This window comes from Vicia villosa, unplaced genomic scaffold (genome assembly GCF_029867415.1).
Source record: "Vicia villosa cultivar HV-30 ecotype Madison, WI unplaced genomic scaffold, Vvil1.0 ctg.000107F_1_1, whole genome shotgun sequence".
Taxonomy (NCBI): Eukaryota; Viridiplantae; Streptophyta; class Magnoliopsida; order Fabales; family Fabaceae; genus Vicia; species Vicia villosa.
Genome location: NW_026705018.1, coordinates 840168 through 858255, shown reverse-complemented (window position 1 = coordinate 858255; position 18088 = coordinate 840168). Strand labels below are relative to the sequence as shown.

General features: G+C 32.3%; 3 protein-coding genes and 1 pseudogene across 3 annotated transcripts; 3 read left to right on the top strand and 1 right to left on the bottom strand.

Annotated features, from left to right (window-relative positions):
- The first annotated feature begins 3380 nt into the window (after positions 1-3380).
- LOC131624175 (uncharacterized) lies at positions 3381-4307 on the top strand. The gene has a single exon (XM_058895145.1). It carries the CDS (start codon positions 3381-3383, stop codon positions 4305-4307), a length of 927 nt encoding a protein of 308 aa, XP_058751128.1.
- Positions 4308-4998: 691 nt separating this feature from the next.
- Positions 4999-6291, top strand: LOC131624174 (uncharacterized). Its single transcript, XM_058895144.1, has 2 exons — positions 4999-5826; positions 5929-6291. The coding sequence occupies exons 1-2, from the start codon at positions 4999-5001 to the stop codon at positions 6289-6291; spliced, it is 1191 nt and encodes a 396-aa protein (XP_058751127.1).
- Positions 6292-9471: 3180 nt separating this feature from the next.
- Positions 9472-11327, top strand: LOC131624160 (uncharacterized). Its single transcript, XM_058895133.1, has 5 exons — positions 9472-9721; positions 9871-10010; positions 10102-10374; positions 10467-10634; positions 11115-11327. The coding sequence occupies exons 3-5, from the start codon at positions 10198-10200 to the stop codon at positions 11217-11219; spliced, it is 450 nt and encodes a 149-aa protein (XP_058751116.1). The 5' UTR covers positions 9472-9721; positions 9871-10010; positions 10102-10197; the 3' UTR covers positions 11220-11327.
- Positions 11328-14688: 3361 nt separating this feature from the next.
- On the bottom strand, positions 14689-16045 carry LOC131624173 (B3 domain-containing protein At4g01580-like; annotated as a pseudogene).
- Between the last annotated feature and the right edge of the window lie 2043 nt (positions 16046-18088).

Here is an 18088-nt window from a genome sequence, read left to right as displayed (position 1 = left end):
ATAACTTATTAATTTGAGCAATTAAATCTTTCCACAAAGTATTAATTGACTTTAATTTAATCATATAGAATGGATCTAAAGTATCCTTTCTTAAAGTATTAATTGACTAAAGTATCTATCGAGTTTCACAATTTTAATTACTATGTTACTAATTAACTATATAGGAATTTGAAGAAAAAAAAATAAATATACATGTTTAAAAAAAATACAAAAAAAAAAACCAGAAAATTACCAAAGTGTCTAGTATTGGAACCGAAATGGACGTGCATTTGGTAAATTTTCTGAAAAATAAGTTTTTTTGTATTTTTTTAAACATGTATATTTACAATTTTTTTTCTAAGAATTTAATCCTACATAATGGAACTCGGACATTTATTAATATCAGTTAATTTTCCAAAAATTTAAAAGTTGTTAAAAATTTCTAACTCTGCTACGCCTTTTCAATAATGTGTAGGATTAAAAATTTAATCCTACACATTATTGGAAAGGCGTAGTAGAGTATTTTTTTTAAATGTAAATACTTTCACAATATTATAGTGTTTTATAAATGTAAGAGTTTCTATAGTATTAAAGTGTTTTAATTAATATTCATATGAAAGTAATCATTAATTTATTTTAAAAAAAATCAAAATATTGACTTATATCTCATCACACATTTAAAAGCTTTCATTATATCGGAGACGGATTTTCTAACGTTCATGCGAGAACGTTAGAGTGACTTTAGTCACTTTTCCACCGAAAGATTTATTATGTGTACCATAATTTGACACGTGTCTCACTTTTTAATTTTTTAAAGAAAAATAAAGGTGAATCCTTCAAACAACATCCTCGTTGTAACTATTATTCACCTCCATCGCCCCTCTACATGTTGTTAACTTATCTGTTCATACAAATTATGCTAGTTTTTCAACTGAAATCCTTTTTTATTTTTTTTTTAAATAAAGAATAATTAAATTAGAAAATTATGGCATATCGAATAATGAAAAGCTTGAAAATTTTACATGAAAAGAAGGAAATTAATGATCTTGAACGTTGATTTTGATCTTGTTCACAACGTTGCAGAGTAGACCGCATGGTTAATACTTTAACAATCAAGTCAGTTCAAAATTTAAGATGAATTTAGTGAAAAATGAAGTTCAGAGAATGTAACTTGCTCTTAGCATGTGAACTAATTTTATACCTAGGGTCAAGTGGAATGCATTTGAGGCGAAATAGGCCTTGGTCATTTGGGCCTTTGGGAGATCCAGAACAGTTGACCCCAGTGTAACACTCCATTTCTACTCGATAATTATAATAAAAATCAGAGTTACAAAATTCAATTACATATGGGATGCCACATTTTCAACTTACAACAACAACAAATAATCGCATGTAAAACAAATACATAACACATCACATTCGGATGAACCGATAACAACATACTTTAGTCTTTGAAACCAAACAACTTTTTATTAATTACGCAGCGGAATCATAATATTCAATTTTAAATAACATATCATCTTATTCAACTAAAACAATTTGAAAACATCATGGTACTTCTTAAAATTCAACTTAAAATTCAGCAACATAAAACAGAGGCAACGACTAAACAACTATCGTTCATCCCTCCGAGTGTTACGTATCAGAGTGACATCACCGACTCGAACTATCGAAGCTAACTATTCTTCATTCTTATTTACCTGCACGTTACCAACATATGACAACATTCAAACAGAAGGATAAATAAGCGTATGATAAATAATATATTAGAATTGGATCATACCAAATTACCACTTCACAACTTATAACAACAAATATTAATACGACAAGTCATCGATATAATATTACACAAAATAACCAACTTAATATCACAACAAAATCCTCACAACAAATATACAACTTATTCATCATCACAACAAAATCATCAACATCATATAACCACTTAAAATGCGACTCTTAACAATGCACATGCATGTGGTACCATTGGAGCAGAACTCCCAACTTAGAAACTGCCAATTAATAGAGGCATCAAAAAGGCATAAGCCTTCAACGTGATATTTTGTCAATCCATGCCAACTTACAAAGCATAAGCCCCCAACTTGATAATGCGATGTATGCGACGCAATATGGATGTCATACAACAACAACAATAATTCATCAACAACACAACAACTTAGCAACATTGTACCAATAAATAGAAATACTCATCATTATCATACCCCAAAATTTGCCCCAATCCTTTTGCATCTAATTTTAAATTAGAGCGTTTTACAATTCCACATGGGTACCATTTCTAAAAGGTGTTCATCAAATTAGTGGGCTTAATATCTAGATTGCTAAGCCCATGTTCTAAATCCTTCTTTAAAGTTTTTTTTTTTTGTAAAAAAAGTCATGTTGGGCTCCAATTAAACCTTCAGCCCATCCGTAAAGTTGGGGGGGAGTATTTTCTTTTAAATACAATATTGGACTCAATTGGACTTAGGCCCATTAGAACTAATTAAAAATTTCTTATGTTATATTAAAAATATAAATATTTGCTTTTAATATATGTATTGGATTATGTTTTAGTTATATATAATTTCAAAATTTGCTCTAGATAAAATACCATTATTTTATTATTTTATCATTCTATTAGATTATAAATATTATCTATTATTTATTATTATATGGTTAGGTGATTAATAGTATTATTAGACCATGTGCAATGGGTGTGTTTAGTTGAACTCAACATGCAAAATCTCTTCCAATGGGTGTTTAGAGTAGTGTTGAGTGTGAGGTGGAAGAGAGAGGTGTTGAGAAAACTCAACACAATTGAGGCTGACGCAGGGGGGCATGTGGCAGCTTCTGGGTGGTTGAAAACAGGCGCGTGGGGGCCACGCGCGGAAGGGAGAGTGGGCAAAAACCCACGCGGAGAGAGAAAGAGAAAAGGGATAAGTTAAGCCACGTGGCTGTTTGTAATTGGCTGGCCAGATTTTTATCCATTTAATACTTTGAACTCAATTATTTCATTGGAAATTATTATTTTTTTTTTACCAAAATTCATGATTTTTTTCTCTATAAATAGAGACTTGGTTCATTTGATTTGGACACAGAAAAAAAAAACCAAGTTTTTCACTATCTTAATCTTATTATTATCTTTCTATTAGTGTTTATTTTGAAGTTAAGTGTCTTTTTTTAGTGAAATGGATCCCAATAATCATTTTAACACTCAAAATTCTGCTAATTTTCTATTTAACCAAAATCCCAACAATTTTCAAAATCCCAACAATTATCAAAATCCCAACTATTATCAAAATCCAAATCAATTTTCCAACCAACATCCTCAAAACATACCTAATTTTGGTTTTCCACCTTTCAACCAGTCATCCTCTGTTCCAAACTTTCATCCATATTATGGATCTATGCCGAGAAATCCATCTCAAACACCCCCGTTTAATGGTTATGTGACAATGGCGAATGAAAATTTTCCAAGTGGTGGTGCACCTGAATTTCCCGAATTTTCAACACAACTAACTATTGGTGGCAGGACAGTTTCTAATGAAGTCACTCCAAATTCAGAGGATTCAACTCCTAAGAGCAGGAAAACTCAGCAACCAGCATGGAACACTGAACAAAATTTGGTGCTAATTAGTGGATGGATTAAATTTGGAACAAGCAGTGTTGTCGGGAGAAACCAGAAAGGTGAAACATATTGGGGTAAAATTGCTGAGTATTGTTATGAGCATTGCTCATTCGATCCTCCGCGTGAAGGACCTGCATGCCAAAACCGTTTTAATTATATGAACAAAATGTTGGGTAAATGGATTGGCGCTTATGATGGCGCTAAGCGTTTGCAAGGAAGTGGTTGGTCGGAGAATGATGTTTTGGCAAAAGCGCGGGAATTATATGCATGTGGGAAGAATGTTAGATTCACATTAATGGAAGAATGGCACGTTCTCTGTGATCAACCACGTTATTGTAGTCAAGTAGGAGGAAATATTGGCTCAGGAAGTAGTGGATCTAAGAGATCTCGCGAGAGTGATGCATGTGGCTCAAACACTGTAGAATCCAGTGCTCGTCCTATAGGAAGGGAGGCAGCTAAAAAAAAGGGTAAAAAGAAAAGCAAGGAATATGCCTCGGAGGTGGTGGACAAAGAATGGGCTGAATACAAAGAATTCAAGACGAAAGAGCTTGAACGATTGGACAACATAGCCTTGATGCAACAGCAGGCTAACAATATAGCCTTGGAAAAGACTAAAACTAAGAAAATGAAGATGTATCTAAAGCTAACTTCCGAAGAGCATCTAGATGACCGGAAGAAACAGCTGTTGAAAAAGTTGGAGGCATAACTGTTTGATAATTAATTTCAATGTAGTATTTGTCAGTGTAGTGTTTGCTTTAATTATTGTTGTTTCAATACGCCAGTGTAGTGTTTGCTTTAATTATTGTTGTTTCAATATGCCGGTGTAGTGTTTGCTTTAATTATTGTTGTTTCAATATGCCAGTGTAGTGTTTGCTTTAATTATTGTTGTTTCAAATCCGTCAGTGGTCCACCACCCAATTCGAATCTTATCCTTATCTGATAATTAACTCTATACAATAAATTATTTCGAATCCGTCAGTGGTCCACCACCCAATTCGAATCTTATCCTTATCTGATAAATAACTCCATACAATAAATTATTTCGAATCCTTCAGTGGTCCACCACCCAATTCGAATCTTATCCTTATCTGATAATTAACTCTATACAATAAATTATTTCGAATCCGTCAGTGGTCCACCACCCAATTCGAATCTTATCCTTATCTGATAATTAACTCTATACAATAAATTATTTCGAATCCGTCAGTGCTCCACCACCCAATTTGAATCTTATCCTTATCTGATAATTAACTCTATACAATAAATTATTTCGAATCCGTCAGTGCTCCACCACCCAATTCGAATCATACATCCATTTATATATAGGGACTCATACATCCATTTATGTACCAATATTCCAAATCTCATCCAATCTACTTCCAATATCAAAAAAAAAAATGGATCCATCACAATATCATTTTGATATCGCAGCCTACAATCAAAATCGTGAAATTGAAGAAAATTATATAGTCAATCGATTTAGAGAGCGTAGAAATAAAATATCGGAAGATACTGCACCTCGTAGTAGAAAATATCTCAATAGAGATCATGCAGCGGCAAACCAAAGACTAATTGACGACTACTTTGCCAATGAGCCTACATATGGCGATGCAATGTTTCGTCGTCGGTACCGGATGAAAAAACATGTTTTCCTTCGAATCGTTGGGGACCTTTCAAGTAGTGATGACTACTTCACCCAGCGAGTTGATGCAACCAATAAAGAAGGTATATCACCCTTAGCAAAATGTACCACAGCAATGCGAATGTTAGCATATGGTGTGGCAGCAGATGCGGTCGATGAGTACATCAAAATAGGAGGTACTACAATGTTGGAGTGCTTACGTAGATTCTGTAAAGGAATCATACGCTTGTACGAGCAAGTGTATCTGAGAGCACAAACCCAAGATGACCTGCAAAGAATACCGCATGTTAGTGAAATGCGGGGGTTCCCAGGGATGATCGGGAGTATTGACTGCATGCACTGGGAGTGGAAAAATTATCCTAAAGCATGGGAAGGACAATTTACTAGAGGGGATAAGGGAACCACCACAGTTATTCTTGAAGCAGTTGCATCTCATGACCTATGGATCTGGCATGCCTTTTTTGGATGTCCGGGAACGTTGAACGATATAAACGTTCTAGACCGGTCACCAGTGTTTGATGACGTGGAACAGGGAAAGGCTCCAAGTGTGAATTTCTTTGTGAATCAACGTCCATATAATATGGCATACTATCTAGCTGATGGTATCTAGCCTTCTTATCCAACTTTCGTCAAATCGATTAGACTTCCTCAAAGTGAACCCGATAAGTTATTTGCAAAATTTCAGGAGGGATGTCGGAAGGACATCGAACGTGCATTTGGAGTGCTCCAAGCTCGATTTAAAATCATCCGTGAACCAGCTCGCATGTGGGACATAGCTGATTTGGGTATCATCATGAGGTCATGCATCATATTACATAATATGATTGTTAAGGATGAACGAGATTCATATTCTCAACGTTGGACCGATTTTGAGCAATCTGGGGAAAGTGGATCTAGTGCACCACAACCATACTCGACCGAGGTGTTACCCGCTTTTGCAAATCACGTTCGAGCTAGATCAGAGTTCCGTGATCAAAATGTTCATCAAGAATTGCAAGCCGATCTAGTGAAGCACATATGGACAAAGTTTGGAATGTTTCGTGATTGAATTATTTGTGTGTTGTATTGCATTTTAAATTATTTGTATCGTACTAATTACGTTACTTGTGTGTTGTATTGCATTTTAAATTATTTGTAACGTACTAATTACGTTACTTGTGTGTTGTATTTTAATTTAATTTAATATGATTTGTATCGTATCCAATTATTTAAATAAATTTTGTTTTTATTACAAAAAATTAAAAAATAAATTGTTAAGTATTTATTATTTTAATTTAATTTTAATCGATAATTGTAATTTTATGTAATTATAAAAATAAAAATAAAAATAAAATTTAAATAAGAATATGAAAATAAAAAGTGGTGGGGTAGGGTGTTGAGTGAAAAACCATTGGAGAATGTAAAAGTTGAATGAGTGTTGACTTATTAGGTGGAAGAGAGAGAAAATGATGTGGAGTGTTGGGAGTTGAAAAAGTGGGTGTTGAGTGTTGAAACCATTGTAAATGGTCTTAGTAGTTAAAATTAACATATTATTATTATTAACTATTTTTTAATTAATTAGTTGACCCAAGTCAAAACTAGGGTTTCGTAGACCCTGTTCATCGTCCCCTTCCTGAGACCAGCGCCGCCCAGCCGTTTCCAAACACCAAACCCTAAATTCGTTTTTGCCCAGGCCCAAGTTTGAAATCAAATCGAGATACAAATGAAAAGGGAAATAATATATTCATTCATCAAAGGTTACTAATGCAAATCTGAGCAAATGTTACAACGAATCAAATCAAAAAAATCAAACTTAACTCTGAAATCAGATCGGATCTAAAACATTAAAACAAAATCAAAATCGTTCAAGCCTAAAAAAAACTAATTTCCTAATTCATCCAACACTATAAATCTAAACCTACAAATTACAGAACGAAGGAGGGAAAAATATCGGAAACCCTAGCGACAAATCTCCAACCTCACACCAAAGCTCTTCATCCAAAAGAGATTTAGGGTTCATCCTTAGAACCCTAAAATCCCTGAGTTAGACCCTTACATCGTTACCTGCAAATAGAAGAGAGAAGAGAGATCAGGGACGTGAATCAAAGGAATCAAAAGAGGATTAAAGCAAAAAGAGGTAATCCGATTGGTTGGGTTTGGAAAGATATGTTCGATTGGTTGGGTTTGGAATTCCAAGTGATTCATGATTTCAAAGAAAGCTTTTGTAGGTGGAGAGGCGCTTGTCAAAGGTTGAATATTAAGAGTAGTAAGGCGGGTAGCATTTGGTTGGCTATTGTGTGGAGCATTTGGCTTTGTAGGAATGACATCATTTTCAAAAACTACGGATGGAACGCTAGAGACGTCGTATGGGGATGCAAAGGTTTGTTATGGAGGTGGTCTTTTACAGGGAAAATTAATCAACATAATTGTAACTTTTATGAGTTTAACAAAAACCCTTTACTATACTTATCTTAGGTTCTATTTAGTGAGTAATTTTCTTTTATTTTGGGTTTCTTTCTAGCCCCTCCTCTTGTAACATTGAATGCTCTTATCTCTTATTTAAAAACTCTCTTACTTGATACATTCCCTATATATATATATATATATATATATATATATATATATATATATAATTCAATGAAAAGAGCATATATCAACAAGTAATGACTAGAAATGCAAAATATTTGTTTGAAAAGAACAGCACTAGAGTCAACATTAATACGTAGAAGATTACTATCTTCTACTGTTTTCTAAAACATGCATTATAATCAACATTAATTCAAAAGAATTAAAACTCTTCTGGTGGCACTATTAGAAATACACGTATTACCTGCGGAATTTGCTGCGGAAAATATTCTGCAGGTTTACCTGCGGATTTTCCTGGGACTTTCTTAAACAAAGTAAATTTTCCTGCGGATTAAGAATTGGCAGAAAATTCCGCAGGAACACCTGCGGATTTTGCTGCGGTTTGTATATTTCAAATAGGAAACGAAACTCTAATGCAAAATCCGCAGGTAACTCCGCAGGTATATTATTTTATTAAGACCAAACTATAATACAGAATCCGCAGGTAATTCCGCAGGAAAGTTTCCTGCGGATTTTGCTGCAAATTTAACTATTTTCTTAAAATAATAATAATTTTTGTCTAAGTTTTTTTAAATAATTAATTATTATATTTAATGATTAATTATTTAATATTATTATATTAATTAATGTTTTAATGTGAATTGTGTTATTTTTAAATTTTCATTTTAATTTTTTAATGAAGTAAAAGGTATAAAAAATTTGAAAAATAAAATAAATAAAAGGTATTGAAAATTTTGAGAATGGGTATTGTAGATTTTTTATAATTACCAATTTTTTTAAAAATCTATAACTAACTCATATTTCAAAAATATTACCTCAATAATCATGTTTGGCCATTCTATATTGCACCTCTAATTTTATTTTTTTTTTAAATTTTAATATAATTTATTGTTACTCACGGATTTACCTGTTGATCCATTGAAATATTTTACCACAGGTAACTAATTTTCTTTTTACAAAGAAGGTGGCGCCATATGAAATAGCGACTACGTGAAAAACACCCCAAACATGGTTGACGATTTCCCAATGCATCCCATAGATTTTTTAGACACCAAACAAAATTTCATTTATGCCCCCAACTTCCGTAGATGCATCTCCGAGAACACCCTTTTTAAAAAAAACTTCGTCGGTATTAATTAAAAAAATTAAATATATATATATATATATATATATATATATATATATATATATATATATATATATATATATATATATATATATATATATATATATATATATATATATATATATATATATATATATATATATATATATATATATATATATATATATATATATATATATATATATGAGAAAATGGATGGTGCATTGAAATTGTCAATTATTTTTACACAGTCAACTAATGACAACTATGTATTCTGCCAGCTATATATATTAACGTGAATTAATAATATATTAGAATATTATATTATTTAATATAATTTTAATAATATATTTCAATTTAAAACAATTTTCTACCACTAAAACAATACCTTCAATTGATATTTCTCTAAAACAAAAATGATCTATCATTTACTAATTTCTCTTTTAAAATATGGCCTCTTAATTTAAATTTAAAATAAAACAAAAAAAAATCAAGGAAAGGAAGTGGAAAAGAGACAAACAATAACGCTGAGGGCTTTTTCCAAAAACTCCCGGGAGCCCTAAAAGCTATTTTTTCTCTCATCTTCCTCGCGTAACAACAACAATACGCTCTAACATTTCATCTATTTTTCAGATAAAGAGTTTCACGGTTATGTTTGGTGTTCGCAAAGGTTTTCTGTTCAGAATCGAATTGCTACTCAGTTTTGTTTTGGTTCTAGTTTAGAGGTTTCGACTCAGTGCAGAGTTTGGATTCGAGCAGAGCTTTTTCACAGTACAAATTTTGTATTCGAGCCAAGTTTTTGGTACAGGTTTGTTTCTAATTCAAATCTTTTTTTCAGTTTAGCATTTGATTTACTTTCTGTTCAGAATTGGTTGCGTTTTGAATTCTTGCATTTTTACGGTTTCGACTCAATTACGGGTTCTACTACAGTTTGATTGTGATTCGATTTCGGTGCAGTTGTTGGTTTGAATTAAAATTAAAGTGAGTATACAACATAATAAAGCTAAATTGGATGAGAGCTTACCGGTTGAAATGAAGAAAAATGCAGAATTTGTCCTCGCTCGCAAGGTGTTCGATGAAATGTCCCAACCGAATTCGTCAGTCTTCTTCTTCCGCTCTCAACATTTTCATTTCTTGGATTATTTTTTTTATTTGTCGAAAATTGAAATATTGTTTCTCTTGTTTCAGCTTTTGTGGCGAAGTTAGCGGTGAGAGAGGAATTTGATTTAGTTGATGTTAACGGCTCAACAAAATCGAGGAATGTTGATTGTATGAGTACTGTGGATGATGATAAAGGACTTGGTCCTACTGTTCCTTCTCAGAACGAAAGCGAAGGAAGATAGCTCGGAGAAGGAGAAGTCTCTCGATCTCTTTCTGAAGATCGGCTTAGACGAACGCACAGCTCGAAACACCATCGCCAACAACAAAGTCACTACCAATCTCACTGCTGTTATCCACGAGGTATTCATTTCATTCTATATTCTATTTTCTTTCTAATTTTGAGCTCTCTTTCAAACTTTTTATTATTTTTTGTGTTTCTTTGCTGTTTTAAGGCCGGTGTTACCGACGGATGCAGCCGATCAGTTGGGAACCTTATTTATACGGTGAGTTACAATGAAGCAGAAGTGGTTGTGATTGGATTTTGGAGTGGATTTGCTTGGTTGGCTGGAATGACTGTGCTCATTGCTATATTGTCTGAATATGTGGTGGATACAATTGAGGTAACTCAACTAAATTGTTTAGATCTAATTTGGAATTCTTTTGAACACTCAGCTCAATTAAGCACTTATTGGATGACTAATTATCACATAAGCAGTTATGCATAAGTCAGGAGCATGTTTGGATTGACTTATTGTAAGGTTGTTTGGTAGAGCTTACAATATGTCAACATGCTGTTTTCAGCTTATTTTTATAAGCTCTTCATGATAGCTTAAAAAAACAATTTATAGCTTATACAAAAACAGTTTGGTTATTTTATTTTTTGTTGAAGAAGTAACTTATACATAAACACTTATATAATAAGAAGTTATGCTTTAAATGGTTAGTTAAAATATTTACCAAACAAGGTTCTATACTCAAATATAAAATGTGTTTAAACTGTTTTTATATTAGTTATAAATCGTTTTGCTAAGATTATAGAGAGATTTTACTATAATACACTTAAAACAACTTATAGGCGTCTCATAAACTATTCTTAACAGGATGCATCAGATTCATGGAGTTTATCTGTGAGCTTCCTCAGCATAATCTTGCTACCTATAGTTGGTAAGAATTTATATTATAGTGTTACTCAATTCCATACTTAATCCTTTCATCTTAAGATATAATTAAATTCATATTTTCTAAGCTATAAAGTTGATGAATTGAAAGAAAAAAAATATTATTCAAGTGAAGCTGAATTAATTTCATAACTACACGACATTTCCTTAGGTGTTACTTTGGGCTCTGCTATTCAAATTGCCGAAAATTGTAAAAGCTATATATTTTTTAGTGCCGAAAATTGAAGCTGGGACTAGAAGCTACTGTTTTACACCATTTGGTGGTGGACAAAGATTATGTCCAGGGGTAGAACTCTCTATTTTTCTTCACCATCTAGTTACAACTTACAGGTAGTTATTACTCAGTTGTCTATAATAAATTTAAAAAGTTTGATTTATGAGTTGGTTTTGTAAATTAATGAATGTACTTAATTTGTAGTTTAATGTTACTCTTAGCTGTTTGGCAGTTCCTGAATGATACCATGGTGAGTGGTCAAATGTTCACATAATGTGATACAAAGATGAAGTAAAGACATCTTTAGAGATTTCAGTTAATCATATTAGATGCATAGATATTACATGCATCCAACTTATTACATATGAAAGCTATCCTAGGACCCAATAAAGATTCGGTAAACATGTCAGCAACTTTTTCAACACTTATATGGTTTCTCTAATTGCCATTTTTAATCTTGTAACAAATGTTGATGCAAGTGCTAGACCAAGATATTGCAGCTGCTATTTCGAATATTTCGCTTGATGGGCTAAATGTTGCAGACACTAAGTCGTACTAAGCTTTTGTTGTAGATTTCAGTTCATTTGATGCAATGAGAGTGTTTGAGAGCTTTACCCTTTCAGATTGGTGTTATAGTAATCAACATTGTTTAGAGTTAGCCAAAAAGCATATGAGCAGTAGAAGGGACTATGTAACTGCATCCGTCAATGTACTTCGGTCTCATCGGTGATGGTCAACCTATTGGATGCTACGAAGACATGTGGATTTTGGTTAGATGCTTTTTCATTTCAATTTCTATTTTCAAACTCTGTTAGTTTTGTGAGATAATTCAATTGTTGAGGTTTTTACTGATTTTGTTGTTGTTAAACTTGCATTGATAACCTCTTCCCGCTTTTCCACGACGGAGAATCAACCTTTTTCTAATCCACACTCTATCCATGACGCAATACCCGTTTCCACCATCGAAAACCCTAGCTTCTATGATTCCACTTCTTCAACATCATCATCATCATCAGATGAAGATTCACGGCGCGAGAGTTCGAAATCGAGAGCCAAGTACGAGGACGAACATGCTCGTTTGCTTCACGCCTCACTCACTCACGTGGTTAGTGCGTCGATTCTATTTCTCTTATTCTTTTCGATTTAATCTTCATTTCTCTGCATCTTGATTATTCCATTTTCAATTTAATGATTATTCCATTTTTCTGCATCTTGATTGTTTCATTTCTACAAATTGTGGATTTTCAGATGAAGCTGGGATGGACAGAAGCTGCGTTAATTGCTGGAGCGAAGGATGTTGGTCTTTCTCCTTCTATTGTTTGATTTTTGTCAAGGAAGGAAGCTGCATTGGTTGAGGTTCATTTCCATCTCTATCTTAGTTTTTAGTAATGGAATTTAATAGTAATTGGTAAAGGAATTATGAGAAAAAGAAAAGATAGTTAAAGTTGAGAGAAAAGCAATTAAAGGAAAAGTTAATTACTGTATTAAACATCTTTTGTTTAAGTTTTGTTCAGATTATTTAATTCAGTCAGTTAAAATAATTGCTGATTATCTGTTAGTATGATTTAAGTAGAGTAGTTGTTAGAGTATAGAGAGATTAGTTTTAGCTGTTACATAATTAATTGCTGATTACATGTTGTAGTACTAATTGGTGATTACCTGTTGTAGTACTAATTGCTGATTACCAGTTATAGTGAAGTTAGTTTTCTGCTTTTACATTTTTCTGTTAGGATTTTGTTAGATAGTTAGAACTTGGTTAGTAGTTAATTTTTCCTTCTCTACACTTATGGTATAAAATGATTAAGTTTGTTAGCAGTTAATTACTAAACAAATTCACTATAATCTAACTATCTAACCAACTTAACCATCGCCCAAGATGAACAGTTCAATCCTCGGTCATAGTTAGAAGGACTATAGTTAGTTTTGTGAGATAATTCAATTGTTGAGGTTTTTACTGATTTTGTTGTTAAACTTGTGGTATTCAATGGAAAGACCTTCAATCAAGTTGAAATTAAACCTGAAATGATTGGCCATTATCTACCTGAATTCTCAATCTCATACAAGCCTATTAAGCCCAGTAAGCCCGGTATTGGTGCTACTCACTCCTCCAGGTTTATACCTCTCAAGTTTGTTCTTATTTATAATATCTCCACCCCCTTTGAAAACTTCATTAACTATTATGAAATTAGTATCCAAAATAGTATAATGATTGAAGGGATGTCATTTAAACTGGACAAAATTAAGTGGAAATCTCACTGTAGGCATTCATTTCCATGATGAAAAGATAAAACAATATTATTCTGACGTTGCTTCAGTTTTTGATTCAGGTTATTGTTTCGATTTGGTTCAGAATCGAACTGAATTTTAGCTATCAACTCTTTTTCGATTCTGTTTCGATATTGTTTGCGTTCTGAAATTTTCCCTAAATTACATGTTTTCAAATTCAATTTTCTGCAATTAGTTATGTGTGTATGTGTGTGTGTGGTGTTTATAGCATTGATCATTGCAAAGGATTTCAGCCAAGGATTAGACATGGGTTTTTAACACATCTCGATTTTATCAGGCAATAAGTATTGGTTATACTCATTAGTTGAATATGTTTTCATTTTGTTAAAAAAGTTTTCATAGCCATTATGTTTATGTATTATGAGTAACAAAATATCTAAACGATGGACTGAATCATAAAATTATTAAAGACTTAATTGTTGATAGGAGCTTCACAACTTTGCAGCTCCTGATATTGGATTGCTTAAAGAAGTTGAAAATAAGGAGAAAACAGTTAAGGCTAGTATTTCTAGCAAGTTGTAACCATATAGATCTGATGTACTTGTATACTGATAGAGGAGCAAATAATAATTTAGATTTTTTTTTAAATTTAGAAATAAATTACCTGCGGATTTATCATTCCTGTGGATTTACCTGCGGAGTTACCAGCGGAATTTCCTGCGGATTTAGCTGCGGATGTTTTCCTGCGGATTTACCTGCGGATTTTCCTGCGGAAATTATTACCCATGAAGGTTTTAGCTGGGGACCAATAGCCGCAGGAAAATCCGCAGGAAACACGTTTCCTGCGGAACTTTTGCTCAATTCCGCAGGTAAATCCGCAGGAAAAAAGAGTATTTCTAGTAGTGTGGTGATGGTTGTGAGTGATGATTTTCATTCCCTTTCTCTACTTATCCTTGAGCAGCTTCTCTTTTCATTTGGAAAGAATCTACATAAGATGGAAGAAGAAACTCATTTATGATATGGCAAAAATAAATAATTTGAAACTAAATTTATACATCAATTAGTCTTACTTGCAGATCTTGAACAATCTGTGTTAACTTCATTCTTCTTTCTAGAAATGTGAACTTGAAAAGTCATATTAGTTTTAAGAATGAGTTTAAAGTTGCAAACATCTCCAACTTTCAAATTATTGTCCTTTGAGAATTTCCTCATCCACTTGTTAGTTCGAATCTTAGTCCTGAGACGGATCCGGACATCCTAATTCGGTACTTTGTAGGCCATATTTTTTCATAATTTGATACCTGTAAATAAATACATCCTTTCTTCTTGTCCAAATCAAAATGTGTCTTGCCAAACATACAAGGTATACACTGTCAAACAAAAGAAAGATCCAACGTTAATGAATAGGAAAAAATGACGTAGTTGAAAACCGGTTTATAGTCTCAAAATTACCAAAACAGAACCGCTTCCAACATAAGCTGCACCCATGACAACAACAAATGATGGAACATTTTGTCTTTCAAGTGTTGTATTCACTTGTTTTCCTGCAAATACCGCACATAGCTATGCTGATAAATACTGCACATTTCCGTCAAATATTTACTAAACTTGACAACATGTATACAAAAGATAGTAACATATACCTTTGCTCTTTTTGACATAACTAGTGCCTCCAATTTCAAAGGAGGAGTAAGCTTTTCTCTTTTGACTTGCTCTACAGTCTTCTTCATTGTTGACTTCAACTCTTTTGAAAGGATATTTTATCTCTAAACCACTCTTATCAAAGACTCTTACCTCCAAATAGGAAGTTTTTTCATATTTGAAAACAAGGAGATGGCCATGAGATAGAGAATGATAGTCTACAAATTCTTTCCAACCCTTTTCAAACCATATCTTGCCATCACTTTTTACCAAACTTATTTTCCATTCTGCACCGTTGGGAGTCTTTAGACATATAGCTTTCGGAAGATATTTTCCATATTTCTTCACAAACTTTCTTGGTATCATCTGTCAAAAAGAGTGGTTCAAATAAGAGTACTATAGTATCTAATAGCTATCTTGCTTTGCAGAACACGAGTTTTCTTCTCTACTCTCAACAGAGTTTCTCCTTAGAAGATCAATGTCCTCTACTCCTAGAAATCTTTCTGATGAGGTGAGAAAATGTTCACTAGATTGTTCTAGAGTTTGTTACATTAACATGCTATATTAATCCTTTTATTATGTCCTACTTAAGGTTTTCTTCATGCAAAATACAAAGCAACATAACATGATGATGATGTTGTTAAGATACAGAAACATGTAAACTATTAGAACGAAGAAAGAATCTGAATAAGTGACTTACAAGCTTTCCTTGATCAAGACTTTCGCTAGCTAGTATCTTGAAAAAATGAATCGGAGAAAAATCACAATCCATGATCTTGTTTGATAAAAATTTGAAATTTATGATGAATTGAAATTTAGATAGCAATGAAAACAAATGACAAATAAGAGGAATATTAATATTAGTTACATGTTTTTTTTTTCTTTCCAGAAAACACTCCATTACCCTATGTCTGCTTTTATCACTCTATGTCTGCTTTGATTTAACTTTTCCATCCCATCATAGCTAAAGACTTCTTGGAAGTTTAAACGGTCCTTAAAGTGTTTATTTGAAATATTTTAAATAATTTCTCAATTTATTCAACATTTTAAAATATACTGTAATAGATTAAGAGAGCGGATATAAAATAAATATTTTAACAATATTAATGAATAAGATAAGATGTTAATCTTGTTTTTAAAGTTAAAATTGTTTTAATTTTTTTTTTAAATATTTTTGTAAGTTAAAAATTTGTATAAATTTTATTTTCTACTAGTAAAATACCCGTGCGTCCGCACGAATAAGTTTCCTATTTTTTTAAATTCATTTGCTAAATATTGAATTTAATAAAATGAAAAACATAATATTTTGTATAATAAATATTAAATAATAATATCAACGTATAATGTTATCTAATCTAATACATCTATAAAAATTAAAGTACTTGGAAATTCACTTAACGCCCTCTGATTAAAATTAATATTTAAACTAATCACCAATGACAAATTAGACTTTTTGTTGTACTACTATTACCACATGGTTTTGGTATTTAATGTCGTTGGTGTGTCAACACAATAGATTTTGACACCATTTTTTATTTTTTGCCACTCCACTAAACCCTAATTATGTTCACGGTTAATAATGGATATTCTTAGGAACATCAAAATTCACTTTGAAGAATGGAAATACACAACTTCCCATATTCTGAATTAGTTTCAATTTTCAAATTTTCTATTATGAATGTATCTCATAAAATGGCAAAGGAACAATTTCAAACCCACAAAATCTATCTTCCTCCAAATGTTTCCTCTTCACTTTTGTTTGCCTCTACAAAACCCTAAAATATGTTGTTCTTGAAAGTGATAAACTCAACGCACCGTGCTCTCTCTCTTCCGAAATGCAACATCTACTTCATGGCTTCTCCATTCTTCAACATATACACCAACTTGCTATCATAGCTTCTCCTCTGTGGAGTGTCACCTTTGTGGAAAATATGCTCAATTTATGTGCTCTGGAGCTGGATCAATTTGGGTTAGTGGTTTCACTCTTAACACTTGGATTGTGTTGTTTATCCGTGTTTATTGTACTTTTGATTGTGTTTGATTTTGTTTGAATTTTGAATTCTCATGGCAGGTTCATGATGATGATTTGTGGAATGATTTTGAGTCAGTGGAAAATGTCAAAGAGGTCAATGCACTTTATAGTTATACCAAAAAAAAGGCATTTGATACAATGGATAAATTATTGGAGATGGGGTTAAAATCTCAGGTGTATGTCTCATTCTCATACTTTTCAAGCTTTAAATCAACAATTGCTTCTTCTTTTTTAGCTATATAAAATCCTCATGTTGTGGGATTTTATTGCACACAAACTGAGCCAATCTTTTAGGTTATTTAAAGTTAAAATAAACATAGATTTTACATGCTAAAGAAGTTCTTCTGAGTTGCATATGTAACACATATTTTCAAGCTCTTGATTTAATAGAATATTTATACTATTATATGATACTTACAACAACCAAAGAATTGGGCAAAAAAAATCCAGAAGGAATGGAAAATTTTGGAGGAAAATTTGACAGGTAAAGTATCGCTTCTCTCTCCTTCCCTTTAGAGATATTCATGATTATAGCTAATATACAAGTTATTACGTGTTACTGTCATGGTTTTTTCCAGATATATTTTGGAAGTGTATTCTCCTTTGCCTTATATTTTTTCATTTTTGCTAAAGGAGAATCGATAATTGCATTCTTTAAAATATTTTGGTATATACCCTACGTAAACCGCCAAAGGTCTGTCCCATAATGTTTTATCTCAATTCACCTTAATATTAATAAAGTTATGATTGTTCATTAGGGGAAATTAATTTGATATTTGCAAA